The following is a 20,173-nucleotide window of genomic DNA, read 5'->3' as shown; positions in this document are numbered from 1 at the left end:
GGCCAGATAGACTTCTTCAGCTTTTTTCTTATCTGAGGTTGTTGACCTCAGGAGAGGAGGAGAAGGTTACAGGGTCAAAGTCTTTTCCTCCTTGGAGTTTGCTGCTTGCTGGGAGAGGGTTGGCTGGAAAATAGATGTTTCAGAAAAAGGGTTGAGGGTCATGATTTTAATTCTGTTAGGGAACAGCTGGTTTGAGTTTCTTTCCACTTCTATCTTCCCTCCCTTCCTCACAAATCCATGGAGAGAGAAAAATTTGTTCAGAGGAAAGCAGTAACACAAAAATAAAGGATTGCAATATTTTCACATTTAAAATAGATCGTTTGTTACAGGACTTCACATTAAGAAAGAGAAGAGGAAATTATTAAAATAATTGAAATCTGTTATTGTTTCAAGCATTGACTTGAGATTGATCTAGAGTGCCAGAGGTTTATTTGTCTTCCTGCCAAAAGTTATATTGTTAATAGTAATGTTCTAATGTTTTTTTGGTGGATAAACAATATGCATTACAATTTTTAATTTAGTGATGGACAAAGCTAATTATGAATGTGCTGTGTTAGTCTGCATACAAGTTGCTGAAAAAGATGGTTTGATTTGGCTATTTCTGTTCAGATTTTCTTCATCTTTGCATGCTGCTTTCATGCACTAAGACCAAAGAGAGAGAAGGAAGCTCACAACTCTCAAATGAATGGCAAACTAGGAACAGATTTTTCGTCTGCACTCTTCTGAAACACTGGCCTCAGGCTGTGTTGGTGTGTGGCTCAACAGCAATCAGAGGTCATAATTTCATTGGCGGTTAGCATCAGGTTTAATTTTTCTAATATGTTACATTTACCAAAATGTCTGGTTTCAGTTACACTTATGCACTGACTGAATCAGCTTTGAGCAGCATGATGTTTTAAGGTACCTGAAAGGCTACAAGAACGTTTATGGAACACATATGCTAATTGTTTTTAACCACTTTCCTTTCTAAACACAAAAATGTGTTTTTGGAAAGTCCTTTAACAGTAGTAGCTAATGATAGTGTGCATTTATTCTAAGAAATGAGCACAAGGAGTAGGTAAAATAGTTGTTTTAACAAGACTGCCATCTACTGATTTCCACAATTAAAAATATCCCTGATGAGTAGATTGTTCATAGTTTTTTATAGCTTTATTTTTGAGATTTGCAAGATCAAGAAAATTATGAAGTCTTTCTGTCGCCTTAGGAATGCGACCAGGTTCACATTGATGACGTGTCTTCAGACGACAACGGTCAAGATTTAAGGTACAAGAGAACTGAACAAGATAAGACGTTGCTTTGCAAGTTCCTTCCTGGGAAAGCGATGAACTGCTGTAACGCTTACAGTAGCCCGCTCTCTTTTTAGCTGTCTTAGACTTTGCAACCCAGCAAAGTGAGTAGCTGGTGGTAAATGTAGCCTGTTGCCTTTTGTTAATCTGGGGTTTTCTTATCTCTGACTAGCACCTATAACTTCGGAACAGATGGCTTTCCCGCAGCTGCCACCAGTGCGAATTTGTGCCTCGCGACAGGGGTGCGCGGAGGAGTGGACTGGATGCGAAAATTGGCTTTCCGCTACAGACGAGTAAAAGAAATATATAATACCTACAAAAATAACGTCGGAGGCAAGTGTCTCTGGAGTATCTAACAAATATAGATTAGAAGTAGTAAAAGGGAAGAACTTTTGGTTTCTGTTCCTTTTTTAACATGGTCGCATTTAGTGAGCTGTTTAGTTTGCGGTGTGTGGAAAATTGCCTCTGAGCTAATGAAAGCAAAAGAAAATGACAGAACGTTACTTAATTTTGGTGCAGACATGCCCTTTTCTACTCCACAGGTCTTCTTGGTCCAGCAAAAAGAGAGGCTTGGTTACAACTAAGAGCAGAAATTGAAGCTTTGACGGATTCTTGGTTAACACTTGCACTGAAAGCACTCACCCTTATTCATTCGAGGTGAGTACAAAGAGTATGGAGTAGTTAGGAGACTCTAGGATGTCTGCTGGTGATCTAGATGAGGCTACCTGGTCTGGTGGGCAAAATGCTGAACCTGGAGGACCTTCTTCTCATTCCTTGTTCTGGTCTGACCGTGCCAATCTACCTTGCTCTCCTGTAAGGTGAAAAAAAATAACTTTCTTTTTAAGTGGCAATAATAATAGTCAGGGGTTCTGATGGAAGGATAAACTTTTCCTTGTTTTGTTCTGTTTTGCTTTGTTAAAAAAGGATGTTTGTGTTTTCTCTTCCGTAGGACAAACTGTGTGAACATTCTCGTGACAACTACTCAGCTAATTCCAGCTCTGGCAAAAGTCTTGTTGTATGGACTAGGGGTTGTATTTCCCATAGAGAATATTTACAGTGCAACTAAAATAGGTGAGCTATTTTTGTAATGTTGTGATACATTTGAAGCTGCAATTCTAAATGAATAGATATTGTAGTCTATATTTATTTCTGACATGCATTCACTGTAGCAAATGTAGAGATTAGTAATACCTGATCTCATGAAACACTTTTCATGCTAAAGCATCCTAAAAGTGCTTTTCAAATGTTTGTCATGATCCAACACAGAAAGCTTCATATAGCTCTCTTAACACTGATGAAGCCTCTGTTAGGAGGAAACATAATTGCTTTTTTTGTCACAGTTTCTCAAAACTGTGGGGCTATGTAGCAGTTGAGAAGGCTTTTTAATATGCTATAAGTATAGAATGCTGAAGTCTCCCCAGATTAGCAGAAGAAATTCTGTAAAGGTAAGCCCTGGCTCCATTTGTTTTCATGGGCTCTGGAGCAAATTTTAGTAAACATTTTACCAGAAGCAAGAATGTTTTGCTGCAGAATGTAATTATTTAAGTTCATTCATACTGACTGTAATAAGCTTCAGCCGGGCAAATGTTTATTTCTGTTTTCTGGTTCAATATAAAAGATGTTATTCTGAGTATGTAGAAGTACATAGGACCAGATGGCAATGGTGCTTGTAGTTTTTAACGTGATTATGACATATCTGTTCTGTCTCAGATTCCCTCAAAATTGTGGGCTACATGAAAACATTTTTCATGTGTTCTTAAGTATCTATAATACAGGAAGCTCAAATGGCCAAGAAAAAATGGTGGGTTATTTTTGTTTGGTTTTGTTTTTTTAAAAAAAAACTTGGTTGAGAGTTTTATGTAGAAATTTGAAAGCATTACCATAAAAGATTTAAAACTGTTGCCTGGATAGAAATGTTACAGTGCCATCTGTCAAAACTTTAAAGTAAATTAAAACTTTGAATTATAATACTTTAAATACACAATTTAATAAAAACATATTTTAATAAATATTCACTTGTGACTTCACGTGCACAGGACAGAAGGGTGTTTTTGGAAAACTGCATTCAGTCACTGACTGTCGCAGGAAAGCATAAAATTTTTGTAACATGACACGTTTCATAATTTTCAAGCACTTTTTCAACCTAGTTAGTGTTGGAGGTTTCTTACGGCTGGTGCTACTGTTAAAGGGTATCATTGAGTAGTATAGCTTCTCTAAGGCTAGAAACCTTTTCTTAATTTCCAGCCTATGTGTTTTTACACTGGTATTGTTCTGTAGCTGAAATAACTATTATGAAAAGCACAATTTTTCCCATCAGCTGCTGTAGACACACAGGTAAGCATGTACCATGACCAGATTGAAGTGATCTTTCAGAATAGCAGCATTTGTGAAAACTCAACTATAAGCATTTACTTACTTTCTGGCTTCCCAGTACCAGTACCTGAAGCTTCCCAGTATTGGTACCTGCATGTAGGACTGGAGCACTGGGATCATTTCTCTAGGTCTGTGCAGTGAAGTAATGAGCCACATTAATGGATCCCAGTGCAGGATCAAGAACCTTGCCCATGTATTGGATTACAGGCTTTTAAAATCTAAATCTTTTGGGTGACCTTCTAAGTCAGGATACTACTGTTTCAGGAGCTGTGATTAATCTTGTCACAGGTTGTGGAGAAAAGCTAGAATTTCAACTCAGATTCAATCAATTTGCTCAGTTCAGGATACTGGCCATAAAGAGCCAGTAGAGAATTCTCCTGGTAGGGAAATTCCACCCGAAAACTGTCTCAGATTAGGGAAGGAGACAAAAAAGGTGATATTGCAGACCTCTAGTATGCTATGTCTACCATGGCGTGAGTACTAAAGGACCTCATGGAGCAGATTTTAAGGTTGCCTGTCAGCTGCTGTGGTGGGAGTAAAGCTGCAGTCAGCCTTGATATGCCATCCTGCGGGGAGAGGGTCTTCCTGAATAGTCTGATCTTTTTCTTTCAGGAAAGGAAAGTTGTTTGAGCGAATAATTCAAAGATTTGGAAGAAAAGTAGTATATGTTGTTATAGGGGATGGTGTCGAAGAAGAACAAGGTGCAAAAAAGGTAATGGCCCTTTTTCAGTGCGGGTTGATTTCAAGAATCTGAAAGCAAAATTGTCTTTTCTTCAACATGGGACAGCATGCATTGAGATTTGGATTTATGTGTCTGTGCTTTATGAAATATGTTTTGACCATATCTAGTAGAAAGCTGCATAAAACTGTAGATAATGATGTGCCCTGCTGTTCTCCAAAAGACACATTAAGCTAGCTATGTATGTTTGATGTATTTCAAAAAGGAGCCAGAAAATGGACCACTGCTTTTGTGCCAAGAACTAATAGTTCTGTTTTCATTGGCGTCCCAAAATACCACATAGGATGTTATGAATATAAGCAAAAAATGGAGATTCTTGCTGATCAAAGGCAGTGTGCTATTTGACTATATGAAATACGTATATGTCACACCTTGAAAAAGTATGTAGGAGTGGAGTAGTTGTACATAAATTTCAGTTTCCTTGTGAGTCCATAATTCGGATTCTGCATTCGGGTAACTACTTGTGGGTGTCCTGCACTCATAACCTCAGTTAACTGAGCAGAGGATAGTATTTGACCGTGTCTTTATTATTTTTTGCTTTCCCCTGGGAAGAAGGGAAGAATTTATATTTTTTTTTTCCCAGTGTGGAGTAAGCTCCGTAAAAAGCAACACTTCCCACTGAGAAATAATAGGCAGTATTCCTAGTCTTGGTGTTCTACCCAAGTACAGCAGATACAGGCTCTTCACTTGGAGGAATGAGGCGTAATATTGGCTATTGGAACAATAGGAGAAAGAGTAGGAAAATGGGCATTTCTGTTCTTGCTTCCTTTTACAGGTAAATTGCTTTTACACAGCTGCTTTTTTACCATGAAACTCTCTGTGGTACTTCTATATCTGTTTCCACTGTAACTTTCTAAATTACAGGTAAATTGCTTTTACACAGCTGCTTTTTTACCATGAAACTCTCTGTGGTACTTCTATATCTGTTTCCACTGTAACTTTCTAAATTGGAGAAGTGAAACTAATTAGTCCACATGGTGTTTTAACAACCATTGACTGGTTTTGCTTCATGAGATCCGGGTTTTGTCCCCCCGAAGCGTTGCGGGTAGGTTCCCAGCTTGTCCCGGCACTTCGCAGAGTCTCAGTTTCATATATCCCTTTGGCGGACTGACGGGAACAGTTTGCTCCTTTCTCCTTCAGAAATGCCTTTCATCTTTGCGGAGAAATGTTTTCCCGCTGTAAATGATTACATTTTAAAAGCTGCATTTAAGATCGGGGGGGAAAAAAAATACTTCTCTTTGTTCCTTTTCTGTTGCTCGCTGAAATCGTGTTGTATATGATAATGGCAGGAGTAGTCTTTTCGGTAACATTATCTAATTCAGTGCCTTTTTCAACAGGAAACACGATTCAGAAAAGCATAAGAAAAAGCCTTTCCAGTCACTAAGAGGAGTAGCAGTATAGAAAGTTTCTTTGTGCCATTACTTCTGTGTATTCTTTCTCGGTGGAAGGAATTTTCAGATTCAAAGCATGTTAGATGCTCTGGATTAAATTATCTGCTGCAGCAATGCCAGAGAAGTCAATAAGTAGACCAGCAGCCCTGCCTTTCTGCAGAAACTATTAATCTGATTAAGGAAAATGCTTCTGTGATTCTTGTCCTGCTTCTTACTCCACCAAAAAAGAAGTCACCATTTCACACTGTGAAAGTAGGATTTCCCACTTACGTTTTGGCCCTCGCATCCTGCAAGAGCAATAACCACACAGTGCCTTGCAGTACGAGGAGCTGCTCCCAACTCAGATGATGCCTTTTTGGTTATCTGCTCCTCACGTTGGTTTTAGGGTTATTAGGAGGAGTGAGCATGGGAAGGCACCCTAGTGTATACTGTGCTTCACTTTAAAGATGCATGCCCTGTCTAAGGAACAAACGGTATCGCTGTATTAGAAAACAGTAAAAACCTGGACCTTCTCTGGAGAGCGTGCAAACAAAACAGGAGATTTACCCCCGCAAAAACACCCAAAGCCCATCAATCCAAAGTGGCATTAACTGTCCCATGATGTACCCCATTGCCTTGCTTATCTCCTGAACCTTGCTAGCTGGTTCCTTCCTGCCTTCCTTCCCACCAGCACGTTGGGTTTTGCGATATTCTCAGGGCAGGGACAGCTTTTGTGTTATCCCTTTGCACAGCACATTGCTGAATGGGTTTGGCCTGTGGTGAAGCCCTTTAGTATATGTACGTTTCTTTACACTAATTAGAGCGTAAACAGTACACCCTTTTTTAAATAGCATTTCATTGATTACATATAAACTATAATGAGTATTTTTAAGTGAGCATATAAATTCAAACCTATTTAATTTGAAAGATTTTTTTATTCTGTGTTCATGTAGTGAAAAGAGCTGCACTTGCACTTCCAGCTTAGGAGGTAAGAAAGTTAAAGTTTGTTGTTAGAAATAATTTACCAAAATTTTATTGATCGCTTCATCATAAAACAAGATTTTCATTTATGTCCTTCATTCACGGAAAATCCTGAGTCAATACAACAATAGGACACATTTAATATCTTTTTATTATTGTCATTATTGTAAAAATTCAATAATATAAACTTTTAAAAACCATTTAAAAGATCTTTGCTCTTTAAAGAAACATTTTTAGGATGGACTGTTTTTTCATAAAATGCCTCTTTTGATTGATGAAAATAAATACAATACACTGAGGAAACTCACGCTCTTACATTTCACGTAGCACGGGACAAGCCATGGTATCAACACCTTTGTTTAGCTGTCACTTCCAGCAAAATATTTTATAAGACAATTAAAATTCTCGGGACGTTTGCGTTGCAGACTGAGGAATAATCGTACCCTTCTGGATCAGTTCAGCAACCAGCCAGCTTGGCTGTAATGACAGGGTTCACACGGAGGTTGCTACCTTTGGATCAGCTTCCCCAGGAAAAGAGGGAGAGGAGGGGAGAGAGAAACCGTTTGGCGTGAGAGCTGAGTGGTCCTCGGGACGGCTGCCGGCATCGGTGTGGGTGCCATCTGGGTCAGAGCCGCTGCATCTGAGTGCCTCTGTGGTGACACAGGTCTTTGCAGAATAAGCTTCTGGGGCTTTCTGCCAGAGACTCCATTGTCTCGGCATTTTGTTTTGCCTTGCTTTGTTTTGTTTTGGGTTTGCGGGGGGGGGGGGGCGGTGTTGTTTTGTTTAGTTGTGTTTTGGTTTGGTTTGGTTGGTTTGAGCTCATCTTTTGCCTTTGCCTTTGGAGACACAGTCAGGAAATACTCGTAAGGCAGAAAAAAAACTCCTGAGTTTTTCTACTTAGGAGAATCCTCCAAAGGATTTCTAATTTGCGAGAGGAGACAAAGGAGGAGGCTCTCTGCACTGAGGAGCTGGATTTTACATCAGGTGATTGGGGAGAGCCTGGGCAAATCGGCTTCTCCCTTTGTCTCCAAAATGGTCACGCTGCCTCGGAGGGAAATTGGGAGGAAAAATCATAAATCTTTGTGGAGCAATAAATAGAATATAAATGGGTATCCAATATGCCACTGCTTTTAAGCTCACAGTCACACTGTGCTGGTCAGGTTTGGGGTAGGAAGTAAAGACGACTGCTTAGCAAATCTGGCAGGAACACAACAAAAATACTGTGAAAGATGACAGAAACTGATGAGTTTTCTATTCAAATCCGTCACAACTCTCAGGAGTAAGGTTTTTCTATAAATATGTATTCATTTAAGGGAGGGAGGATAGTCTGCGCTTTTCAGTGTTGCCGTCAAAAAAAGGCTTGTTTTGCACAGGTATTAAAAGAAACACTTCATGTTGTTGAATAAAATAGTTGAAGTTTTGTTCTTCTAGTAAATACATGCTGAAAAGTAATATTGCTTCTATTTCAGAAATAAAAGACCTTAATATTTTGGGTTATTTAATAATATTATAATTGTTAGATTTAGTAAATTAATAATTTGACTTTTCATGCTTTTTACACCAAAACAAAATTCAAACTTTTGCCACCATATTTCATTTCAAAATGTCATCAAAATTAAATCATTAAAAAGTTCATAAATGTATTTATTACCAGGTGTGATCTACAAAACAATTCATGTTTTTTAAAAGACAAAAGTTTCATATTTACTTGGAAGGTATTGAAATAGTACACAAAATCATTGTTTTACTACAAGCCTAGATGCATATTCCTCCAATATGCTTTAAGAAAAGCTTTCTTATAGTTTCATTAGACACTAATGCATCCAGTTACACCGCCTATTTATTAGCAGTTAGCATTTGTCATCCATTCTGCCGCAGCAGCAAATGAGATATTAGTGTTTTTCAGTGTGCTCAGAATAGAAGGCATGTGTTGTACATGATGTGTGCTAAGTGTTGCAAGGGAAGGCTTTCTAAAGGCAATATTTAGTAAATATATATACAAAGAAAGTCTTGCCTGGTCATTTGGTAAGAAAAAATGTACTTCTGTTTCATGGGTGTGTTACCACTTTTGACAGGGCTGAATAGTTGTGGATAAATGGGGCATGTTAATACAGGAATAATGTATAAGGTTTTGTATGTTAATTTTGTTACTTTAAATGTTTTAGTTTTGTACAATCATTTGTTGTCTTAGATAAGGTGAAAATTACTGTATATGCCCTGGTAACACACATGAGTATATATGGACACATATGTGTGTGAGACTGTATATACATACACAAACATATACCTATAGGTATATATAGATCTGTATCGGGTTTGCTTCCCCTCCTCTTAGCTATGAAGGCTGTACCGTAGGGTCAGACTGATAGGGATCTGAATCGGCCGCGTTCGGCCATGCAGAGAGAGACAGTGCAGATTCCAGCCCCGTGCAGCCACCGCGTTCCTGGCGTGCTTTATTTCTTGGGAGTGTGCTGCTGGTCTTTTGACCTATATGCAGGAGAACTGAAAATAATTATAAATCTGAGGTTTACGCAACCTCTTTGTTTTCACGGCACTCTCCAGAATCATTCCACACGTCACTCCTGTAACTACATGGAGTAAATGGAGGTATACGCCTTTCACAGACAGACATAAATAAAGCAGAGGACGCTTAAGTGAATTTGAAATAGAAAGGTATAGCCAAAATAATGACCACTTAAAGTTTTGGTTTAAAATCTGACCATAAACAGCTGAGGGTAATCCAAAACTTGATATTGCATATGGGCATCTAGCAAGAATCGCTGTGATTTGATTTAGCAGAAGCTAAACCTTCTGTTAAATCAATCAGGGTCTTTAACTGCCCTAGCTGCCTGGTGTGTGTATGTTCTGTGATGCTGAGGTTGTTACTAGGGAAGCAATATAATGCTGGAGCTGCATGAAGTGGGAGCTGGAAGCCAAGAATTTATTACTACAGTCCTCCCTATTCATTAGTTTGCTGTATGACCTTGGAGGGTGTCCATGTCATTGACTCTTGGCTTCTGCAGAGACACTGCGCAAAGGCGGGTGCTCACCAAACTCCGTGCCACGCCACTTCTTAGGTATGCTCTTTACACCTCCCTCACCCGGTGGTTGAGGCAGAGCTGGTGCCAAGCTGACTGAGAGAAGCGGGGAGCTATGGCAGGCTGGTGGGGAGAGCAGGTAGGTCCCACCTGGCAGGGGGGCTTCCGAGGGGAGAGGGAAGCTGCAGCCCTGCAAGAAAGGGAGGGCGGCACTGCTGAGCACCACCCGCCCAGTGCAGTCGGCTGGCAAACACTGCACGGACCTGCACAAACCTGTGCCCGTTTGTCCTTGATGTAATACCCCTATCGGATGTTATAAATTCTGCCAGGAAGATCTCACAGCCCAAATAAGAGATAGGTGCACAGAACCTTTGGAGAGTCCAGAGAACAGCATGATGAGGAATTTTTATTTTGTTTTGCTCTTGCTGGTTCATTTTCTGAACATGGTGCGAGAAATGAATCTTTAGGAAAAAAATGAGTTGGAAAGCAGCAGTGTCTGACCTGAGAGCGCAGAGGATAGACTATCTGTATAATGTAACAGAGGAGACACTGGGACATGGAGTTGTAACTGAGTGAGCTAACTGCATCTAGTTTCTGTCGCTGTGGAGCATAGAGACGGTACAATGGAAGTCTAGATTGAAGATGTAGAAATAGTAGGTGCAGTAGTCAGTGTTTAACACTTCCTTCTGAAGTAAAGGATTAATCTGTAAAAGTGTTTTGGAAATATCATAAACATTTTTTCCAACAACATCTCAATTGCCTCCGAATTATTTTGTTTATTTGTTTTGTTCTCTTCATAAGCTGCTATTGCTCATGCATTTATCTTCAAGCAGATATTTAGTCAGCTGTTTCTCAAGGCTTTGTAATAATCTAGAGTTAAGGAAAGCAGAACAGAAACTCTTCCAATGGTGCTTCCTTCTGGGTCATTTTATTTTCTTCCTGAAGAAATTTATTTGCTCTAAAAGCTAGGCATACTCTGAATGTGGGTATCTGTTGATGCATCCATATTACATTTTAATTCAGACCAGGAGTGTCATATCGAAGCAGACCTTCCAGTCATTCCCCCTCACTATGCTTTGATTAACATCCTGGACTGGTCACGGGGCGGGGGGGGGGGGGGGGGGGCGCGGAGAAAACAAAACAACAAAACCAGCCAGAATCTTTTGGACAGAACTAAAGGACGATGTATTGTCCAGGTGCTCACCAACTGCTCTCCAACTGCTAATGGGCACTTTTTCCATGATGGCAGACTAGAGCTATTCTGAAGTGAAAACCCTGAAACATGGCCACCGGGTGCTCAGCGCCGCCTCCTTCACTCTGCAGTCCCTCCAATTTTGCAACTCTACTTGCTAACACTTGTCCTGCATGGGGTGCGTGTTTTCCAGATGCCTTACAGCGCTCCCTTGCTGATCATGTACAACTCTTTAGTCTTGCTTATTAATATTAATTAATTCAGTATTATCTTCTCTGACTCTCACCAGAGCAACAGTTGATTGTTCTTTAACAGTTAGCCATTTGACTTCAAAGATTATTGCCGCTACTTCCATGGTTATGTTTCTTTTAAAAATCTCTTCTTTATTCTATAAATTCAACCCAATTCATTATCACATAATTATCTGGATTGAAGCAGCATTCTTCTAATAAAAACAATTATTATTTATACACTGACATACAGATGTTTACTTGAGCTTCTGAAGACAAATTTATGATAGGCTCTGTGCTAAGGTGTTTGCCTTCTGAGATAGGTATAAGGTAAAATTACAGGGCTTACAGTAAACATGCAGCTGGAAACAGAGAGTTTCATATTGTTTTCAAAATTGTTCTCTAACTTAAATTTGAGGAGAAGACCTGAATGAAAAAAGGACATCAGTGTAGAAGTGATAATCAGAAGAGATAGAGTTTTGCCACTGATTTCAGCAGAAATAGGAGTTTACTCAGGAATGCTGAAGGAGGATGAAGAAAGCCTCTCTGAGAAGTTGTAGATAAAATGCTTGGGGAACTCAGAAGCTATTGTGATCATACACTGCTTGTGGTTTGCCTCCTAAAGATGCCAGGACACAAGCTGACCCAATGAAAAGGTGAACATGATCGTGTTAGCCTTCAGAATGTTGTTGAATTGAAACTATTTTCCCATGGGATTTATAGAATATTTTTCTGATGAAAGCTGATGGTAATCTTTTTTCTTAGTTATGCAAAAGTTCCTTCCTAACGCTGTAGTCCCTGGTTTAGAGTATAAAGATAGTTCTGAATCAGATTTTTACCCTTTATGGGTGAGGTAATGTGTGCTTTTTCCTGGTATTTGTGGTTTTGGTTTATTCAGGTTCTTTGCAAATGTATTTGTGCTCCAGACAGATTTTATTACAGCTAATAGGAAAAAAATACGTATTTATTTTAAAGTTGTCCCATATGGAAAAGATGTTTTATGATCAGTGCTAATAATGAGCAATGTTATACAAACCACTGGGATAAAATTCCTTTCAAAGTGATGTGAGCAACACATGAGCTATTCTGAATCACCATGGCTATGTACTCACCTGCCAGGGATAGTTCCACAAGGAACAAACATGTTTTGATAGTCAATAATACTTTCACTTCCCTTTATTTTTTGTTTTTTTTCAATCAAGTTCTGTTCCCTTCCTCAAACTACCCACATGCTTCATGTATAGGTTATTTTTCTTAAATTTTTTTCTAGAAATAATATTTCTTCTGCAACATGCTGAACTCTGTTTTTCTTATAAAGAGATGAGAAACCCCTCTCTTCCTTATGATCTCCTGACATGTTTGCTGTTGTTCCTGTTGGTAAATAGATTTGCTATTATTGAGAATTTATGCTGAGGGGGTGGGTCAGAGAAACCAGAGATAAATGTGAAGGGTTCGAGGTTTTAAGAGCAATTTTCCTCTCCTTGCAGTGCTCCCTTATCCTTGCGAAAGACAATGGGTGGGTCTAAATGCCAGAATGCTTGGGGTTATTTTTACATGTTGTCTGTGCTGTTCACAGCACGCTATGCCATTTTGGAGGATCTCGAGCCACTCTGACCTTATGGCCCTTCACCATGCCTTGGAACTGGAGTACTTGTAGCAGCTCAGCAGCACTTTGAAACCTCAGAGCCTCCTTCTGCCCGTGGATGGGATGCCTGTGTCTTGTGTCAGCATTGGACTACAGAACTTTGTGATTTCAACATGTTGACGTACAGCTGCAATTGGTCTTAACCCTTGCCCTTTCAGTAAACGGAGGAGCATGTCTTTTTCTTCAGAACAGCTGTTGACTCTGGTACTGCGAGTCCAACGAAAATAAGCCATGCGAATGTTTGAACAACTCATCTTTGCCGTATTTGCTACCAAAAAGAAATAGAGAAGGAAAAAAAAAAAAAAAAGGAAATAAAAGGTTCATACCTGTGAAGAAAAAAAAGGACCTGCAAATGCTTTGTAGTTTTTAGACTCTTCAATGTGACACACACCATTTCTTCAACACAGCAAACTTGATTGCACAATGAAGACTGAGATTTTTCAAAATACCAGTGGAGTAATTTTCTTGTAAAGAAGGTTTACTTTTTGGTTTCTCATACCCAGGGTACTCTGTACATCTTTACTTATTTATGAACAGACTATATTTTGACATCATATAACTGAGGATATGTATAATAGGATTAAAGGCTATTATAAGCCTTTGCCTTATGGTACAGCAACTACTTTTGATTTTAGCACATTACAGAGTAGTTTAAAATATGTCTAATTTAAACTAATAGGTACATCACTGAGACAATCATGTACAGGAAGAATTTTTTGTGTAAATTTGTAATAATGAATGATTCTTTTACATATTGTTAAGGTAAATGCTATTGAAAGATAGTAATGCCTTGTTGGTGAAGAGTGAGGCCACGTGTGCACAAAACTGTTGTGCAGTGCCTTATCAATGCGTTGGATATAAATATGTAGATAATGGATTTTTTTAGATAAATTTGTCAAGACCAAAAGCATGGATGTCAAGTGTCAATAGGAATTGGGTTTTGTTCTTCTCAGCTGTTTCTCTACCTTTATCTTCTCTCACTTATTCTGATGATGAAAAGATTGATTTCTTCCCCCCCCCCCCAAGGAAATGCAGATAAAACACAACTGAAGAGGAGTGCTTTGCTGTCTTCTGTTTCCTCTTTTAAAGTTAACATATTAACCCTTTTTTAGAGTATTGAGAAATTAATTAAGAGATTCATTCCATAAAGAAATAGAGAAAGAACACAAATATATTTTAAGACATGACTTAAATTGGAATCTTGGTCCTGAATAGTTTTTGTCTCATGCAAAAATGAAGGAAACTATCATCATCGTTATTTTTAGAAATTAGAAATGAGAATATTTTGGAGAAATTGATCAAGAATACTCATATACCTTTAAGTTTTTTAATCCTCTTCCACCAGGAGTCAGATTTTCCTAAGATATAACATCCATTGCCGGCAATGGAAATACTGAAATAGTTATCGCCAAGGAGTTAAAATTTGCTTTTGTCTATACCCATTTACAGGACAAACCTAGACTGTGTCTTTCTGTGACTTGTGACTTTTCTAATCTTGAAGGCCATAAGCTACTTGGTCAGATAAACTGTTAGTCTGACTTTTCAGCTTGAATTGTACCAAATCCCTTTGCCCAATTTAAATCTCTCGTTAGAAAGAAGCCTCGGCTTTGTTGGTTCATTCTCCAGCTTTTCTTCTTGTTTTCTTTTGCTAAAAACACCAGCCTTGAAACAGCTACCTGCAAAGCTACAAAGCACCAATGTAGCTACAAAACAACACCCTTCTCTATTGGAGGAATCATATTGCTGCTAGAATTCAATGTTTGTGGATTGCTTTATTACCAACAGAGAGGTTTTTATCCTACCAAGACTTGCACATGTGCTTTACTTTACCCAGTATGAGTGCTGGAATTCACGCAGTACTCGCATACGTACATAAAGCACATTGTGGGTAGTTTTTAGAATTGAGACTATAATTAGCCTTTTATTTTTCCTCAAGCAAAGTAGACAGTGATGGGGGGTTGGTTGTCTTTTTTTTTATTATTTTTGGCTCTTTTCAATTTTTAGTCACTCGCGGACTGAAAAAAAAATTTATCTGGGCCTTATTGTACAAAAAGTGTGTTGTGTCCACAACTGTGTACAGAATTTTTCTTCATTAATTTTGTTTTAAATTAATAAAATTGATTTGTGAACGTATTAAACAATTGTCTTGTATGCAAGTCTATGATATTTCTGCCCTCTAGGTCAGGATCAAGGAGACATCTGCCATCTCTTTGCTGTCCCAAGGCAGAAGTTGTTCACTTGCTTGTGCCCAGCTGAGACGTTAAATAGGATAAAAAAAATATTTGCATCTAGTTTACAAAAGGCTCTGTTAGATGGACAGCAGGTTTTTTGCTTATCAGCAGGAGCTAGAGAAGGTCAGTGCAGAATAGGGACTTGGTGCATGGTGTCCTGGAAATGTGTGCCTAAGTGACTCATAGAAGTAAATGCCTGAACGTTAGGCGCTGCGGTGTCTCTGAATGTCATCCAAAGCAATCCATGTGCTGAATGGATGAGTCCATCATTCAGACATCTCACTCAGGGCTACAGCAAGTCTCCCATCCTCTAAGGATCTACAGGCCTGAACATCTCTCAGATTTCAGGACTGGTATTTCTCTTTTACAAGCACGGAGCACGGCCACCCTTTAAATCAGGGGAAGAGTGGTAGTGACCACCATTTTATAGCAGATGCTTTATTGTAGACCCATGAAGTATTGGTGCAGGGTGTGGGTCTGAGTCTGTCTTCTAAGGAGGTGGAGGAGCACGCCCAAACCCACATCTCGCCTTCCACAAGTTTATCCTAATTAACGACTTTTGGACTAACCTGCCCAAGAAACATCCTCTGCTTCTCCTGGTATTGATGTGCCACCCTGCACGAAGGGATTTGTTGGGCCAAAGACTGCAGAAAAGAAGTCAGTGAACCAAAGAGTGAGTATGGCTGCACTGATGGGAAAAGTAAGATCAGCCAGGAGGAGAAACTGTGTCCATCAACCATGTATGATTTTTTTCAGTGGCTGGTGAAGAGCCCTCTTTGCTCCTCTGCCCATGAGTGAGAGCCTTGAATGGCGGCTAGTGAGCACTTGTGCTCACTTTCTGGTCTAGTGAGACCTGAGTTTTGTTGCTGCATTGTGGTGTCAACACAATGGTGTTACTGGGCGACAGTGTCACAAGCCAGAAAAGGCATGTCTTAGTCAAGCATGGGTTTGTGCCTTCTCAGAGAGAAAAGGGGTTCAGTCAGCATAACTTCTTTTTGAACTAATTGTCCTGTTATAGCCGTAGTGACCAAAAGGAGTGCATTGCGTAGAATTAACTGATGTCTGCTATGGTTTCTGAGCAACTTGATCCTAGTGATGTCTGAGGTGCTGGAAGTGCCTGGCAAGTCAGGTCCTTAGGAGATTTAGGGGAAGGAATGTCTACTTTCCAGCTCTCTGATGGCCCTAGGAGCGAGCTGGGAACCAAGAGTGGATACATGTGAAGAGGTGAAACAACTAAATGCACATTACTCTTAACTTTACAAACCTCAGTATCTGATAATTTTAGGTAAGGAACAGGATGACAGTTTCATTGTAGAGTCTGCCTAAGTCTCACTTTGGGTAACTTGAATTCTTTCTGTATCTAGCTTTTAGCATCTCCCTTGGTCCTGTGGAAGAGGAAAATAACCTGAATAAAAGGTTGTGGGCAACAAACCAAGCTGTAGCATTATCAACTTCCATGTGCCAAACACCTTCCCTTTCTTGTATCTTCCACACTTTGGCCTTTCCTCCAACAAATGCTTTCTTTGGTTTTGCTGCAGTGTAGCTTGTTCTTTGGCAGTGCTTATTGCAAGATCTCCAGTCCCACTATGTGTGAAGGACTCAGTTCCATGATGCTGCCAGGTGCCAGAAATTGTCTTCCCTCAGAAGTGGTTTCCCCTCAGAAGGCTCAAAGCGGAGTTTTCCCTGTTACAGAAAAATTGAACAAATTCTTTCAAACAGTAGAACACTGGAACCAGCATAGTGACAGTAATTCCATGAGGTTTTGCAATTTGCTTATGCAAATGATAAACAAAGCCTCTGAGGTTTGCTGTTTCTTGTGATTACTAGAACAGAGGTCTTTTGGAGACTGGAATTCCCTTGCCAGCTGGCCACACTTTAAACAGCCACTTCTAAATCTATCTCCTCCCTGTGATGCACTGAATGCAGTGCTCAGGTGTGCTCCTGCACTAACCGTGAAAATGCACTGACTGTTCCATTGAATAAATTGTGGAGGTTTTGGTGTTTAGGCTGGTGGATGATCACAATGTTTTGAAGACATCCTCTTTCATCATTGCTTCTGATCTCAGATTAGTCTTAAACCAAGAACAAGAAATTGCAAGTGTTTCTTAGCTCCAAACGTTTGCTTCCAGAACCCTGGCAGGCCTGTAGCTACACATTATCTGACATTACTGATGGAGGCTATGTAGCCGAAATACACTACACTGTGAATCAGCTCCTTTGATACATGAATACACATAGTCATACTAAAAAATGTTGCCTCAGGTCCCTCATTTATTTTAAACTTTTGCATCTTAAAATGATTATATGTACAGTACTGTTGATGTTTTTGAGGCAAAAGAAGCCAGATGCAATATATTATTCTGCTGTAATGCATTAGAGCATTGAGTTTCCAGTGGCAAATCACAATTACAGCTTTACAAACTTTTGCTTATAATGTAAAGATGAAATTGAGCTTTTTGTTTATATTTCCATCCCTTTCTTTTAAAGCTGACAACCTAACAAATGGAAGCAAAACCAAGACCAGCCAAAGACCTGCTCCTATGTATTTGCCACCGCCATGGAAGTTGGATGCTTAGAGTTACATTATGTCTGTATGTTTTCAGCACAGCACCAATGATGCTGGGAATTAGTCCAGTGAAATAGGCACTTAAATCCCCTCTGAAGTCAGTGGCTTTCTTTTCTGAGCCTCTCAATGCTCAGAAAATTATTTTTTAAGGAACTTCATATGAAGACCCTACTTAAATCAAGATCTTGTAAGAAAGCAGGTGTTCCTGTAGAGTGAAGGGCATCATGTTACGACGTAGGCAGCTCATGAGCTTGGGGTATGCTTTTTGGAACATGTCAGTACTGCTTGAAGTTTCTATTTCTTAGATGGTCACTGATAACAATGTTCAGCTGTAATAGCTTTAGTTCTAAGAATAAAATGCATCAAAATCATTAGAGCTATGTAACTTAAGGTAGTGCCAAGAAGTGAAATTAATAATAGTAATTATTATTATTTATGTCTTTCATGACTGGAAAGCATGCTCAGTGAGTGGTATCTTTGCCTCAAAAATGCTTGCAATGCAAGCCAATAAAATATTGTTAGAAATTCTCTTTTGCCTTTTCCTTCAAATTTCTGCTTCTCTCAGTGTTACGATGCTTGCATTCTGCCCTGCAACACGAGTAGAGGATGGGTGTCAAGAGACATATTGCTTTGTGTCACATGCCAAGGGAGAGGCACAGTCCTGCACCATTCTTCCTCTGTTCTCTGTCAATGGCAAGGCTGCACAGCTGCCACTTTTGTCATTCTCCTATTAGCCAGGGACTGGCTCTAACAAAACCATCCAGCTCTCTTGTGCAGGCAAAGGGCTGGAAGAAAAAAGGGAGAATGCAGGGGAAAACAGTCAGCTCCCAGGTTGGGAAAAAAAAAAAAAAAAAAAAGGGAGAGGTGTGAGGGTTGCAAGGCTCCAAAGAGGGTCTGTAGGTAACCAGGCAGGCTCACCGAGGGGAGCACCCAGCACTCCCAGACAGCCTCCCAGCAGCTGCCCAATGCTCTGCCCAGGGATGTGATAGGACAAGGGACTGGTGAGAGGCCTCACAGTCTCTTGGCTACTCTATCCCACCAGCTTCATGGTGTGGATGGCCAGCTTGGCCACAGCAATGAGGATAACAGCGTGCTGTAACTCGGTACGGGCCTCGGATCAGGATGGTGTAAATGAAGAGGAGGCTGGTTGCAGTCCCTTGTCTGGCTCCTCCTGAACCTCTTGCCCTGTCCCCATTACCTCTGCACAGCTGGGGCACAGCCTCTCTTCGTGTGCCTGGAAGGCCACACACACACACACGGTTATGACAGCAGAATTAAAACAGTGTCTCATTGAGCCTGTTGCCTAACTGATTTAAAGCAAATGGCTTGCAATAGAAAATGCCTCTTACTCTCATTCTCCAGCAGAGATATGAGAGAAAAATAAAACTCTTACATTTGACTACTCAAATCATCTATCTTTATAACTGTTTGTCAGCATTTCATTTTGTATGAGTACAAATAAACTTTCACATTCCGATACACTGGGGAAAAATATATTTTTCATTTTGTACTAATATCCTACATTGCCATTTCTGGTTTTTAAGTGGCTATTAGTTCCTGCTAATGGTGTTAGAATAACAGCAGAAGGAAAACAAAAGATTTGCATTTATCCAAAGGAAAATACAGCTCTGCCAGCTCTCATGGAAGCCACATGATGTTGCCAACTAACACCTTGTGGAAGTTAGCCCAAGGCACAAGTAAGTATGTTATTAGCGATCTGCCCTTTCCATTGCTTCACCGCCACCGGCAGTTTTTTGCTGGGAAGAGGTATTTGTGGTTTGGGTTTTGTTTCTCACCCACTCTTTGAAGTATTTTGCATGGACTGCTGTCTAGTGCTCCCTGAGGGGCTGGCCTTTGACACTGTGCTATTTCCAGTCTTATGTATAGATGCAGCATTATTTTCCAAAGTGGGAATTGAAGCATTTGTGAAGGAAGCCTCACTCTGCTTCATTTTCTTCATTGCCAACTCATGTCAGATTTGACATGGAAGTGAGGTGAGATCTAGAGATTGCATTAAACTGAGTAGCTGGGACTGCAGAGACAGGAGATATAATGCAGAGGAGGTGGAGAGTGGTTAGAAAGAGAAAGACAAAATGTAATTTGATTTGAAAAATGTGGGATAATAAATCGGGGGGGGAAATAATCCAAAGCAAGGAGTGGGGAAGAATGATGAGTTGTCCGGCATGGAGGGAATTAGCTTTACATTTAGGAAAGCAAATTTAATTTCTCGCCTCTGCCACAGAATGACCCAGGCATGTTGTTAGGACCACAGCCTGAAAAACGCTCCGGCTCAGCAAAGCTAAGTGTTCCTGTGGCTGGCTACCAAGAGGGCATCCAGAGCTTCAGCTGGTCGCGCACGCTGTCCGTGGAGAGAGCTGGGAGAATTGGTGAGGAGCTGCTGAAGCCAGCTACTGGCACTGGAGCTGTGCACGACCTCCTGCCCTCACCGGGAGCTCGGGCACCGCATCTCACCCCTTGACTGACAGCTGGGAGCCCTTTCCCGTGCAGGAGCACGGGAGGTG

At 40.1% G+C, this 20,173-nt stretch overlaps 1 protein-coding gene across 15 annotated transcripts in view; it reads left to right on the top strand.

Moving 5' to 3' along the window:
- Positions 1 to 15,014, top strand: part of EYA1 (EYA transcriptional coactivator and phosphatase 1) — a 166,551-nt gene extending 151,537 nt beyond the window's left edge. For 14 of the 15 annotated variants that reach the window (XR_012649828.1, XR_012649824.1, XR_012649827.1 and 11 more), the window contains 6 exons: positions 1,205 to 1,263; positions 1,459 to 1,619; positions 1,829 to 1,943; positions 2,236 to 2,357; positions 4,272 to 4,371; positions 12,786 to 15,014. Coding sequence is in view for 1 of the 15 variants with exons in the window: in XM_075023440.1 (XP_074879541.1) it covers positions 1,205 to 1,263; positions 1,459 to 1,619; positions 1,829 to 1,943; positions 2,236 to 2,357; positions 4,277 to 4,371; positions 12,786 to 12,866 (633 nt within the window). In the remaining 14 variants the exon portion in view is untranslated. The remainder of the gene's footprint in view (positions 1 to 1,204; positions 1,264 to 1,458; positions 1,620 to 1,828; positions 1,944 to 2,235; positions 2,358 to 4,271; positions 4,372 to 12,785) is intronic. The other variant, XM_075023440.1, reaches the window with a different exon arrangement.
- The last annotated feature ends 5,159 nt before the right edge of the window (positions 15,015 to 20,173 follow it).

Source organism: Buteo buteo, chromosome 3 (genome assembly GCF_964188355.1).
Source record: "Buteo buteo chromosome 3, bButBut1.hap1.1, whole genome shotgun sequence".
Classification (NCBI taxonomy): domain Eukaryota; kingdom Metazoa; phylum Chordata; class Aves; order Accipitriformes; family Accipitridae; genus Buteo; species Buteo buteo.
Note: the sequence above shows the minus strand (reverse complement) of the source record. Positions and strands in the feature narration are given on the sequence as shown.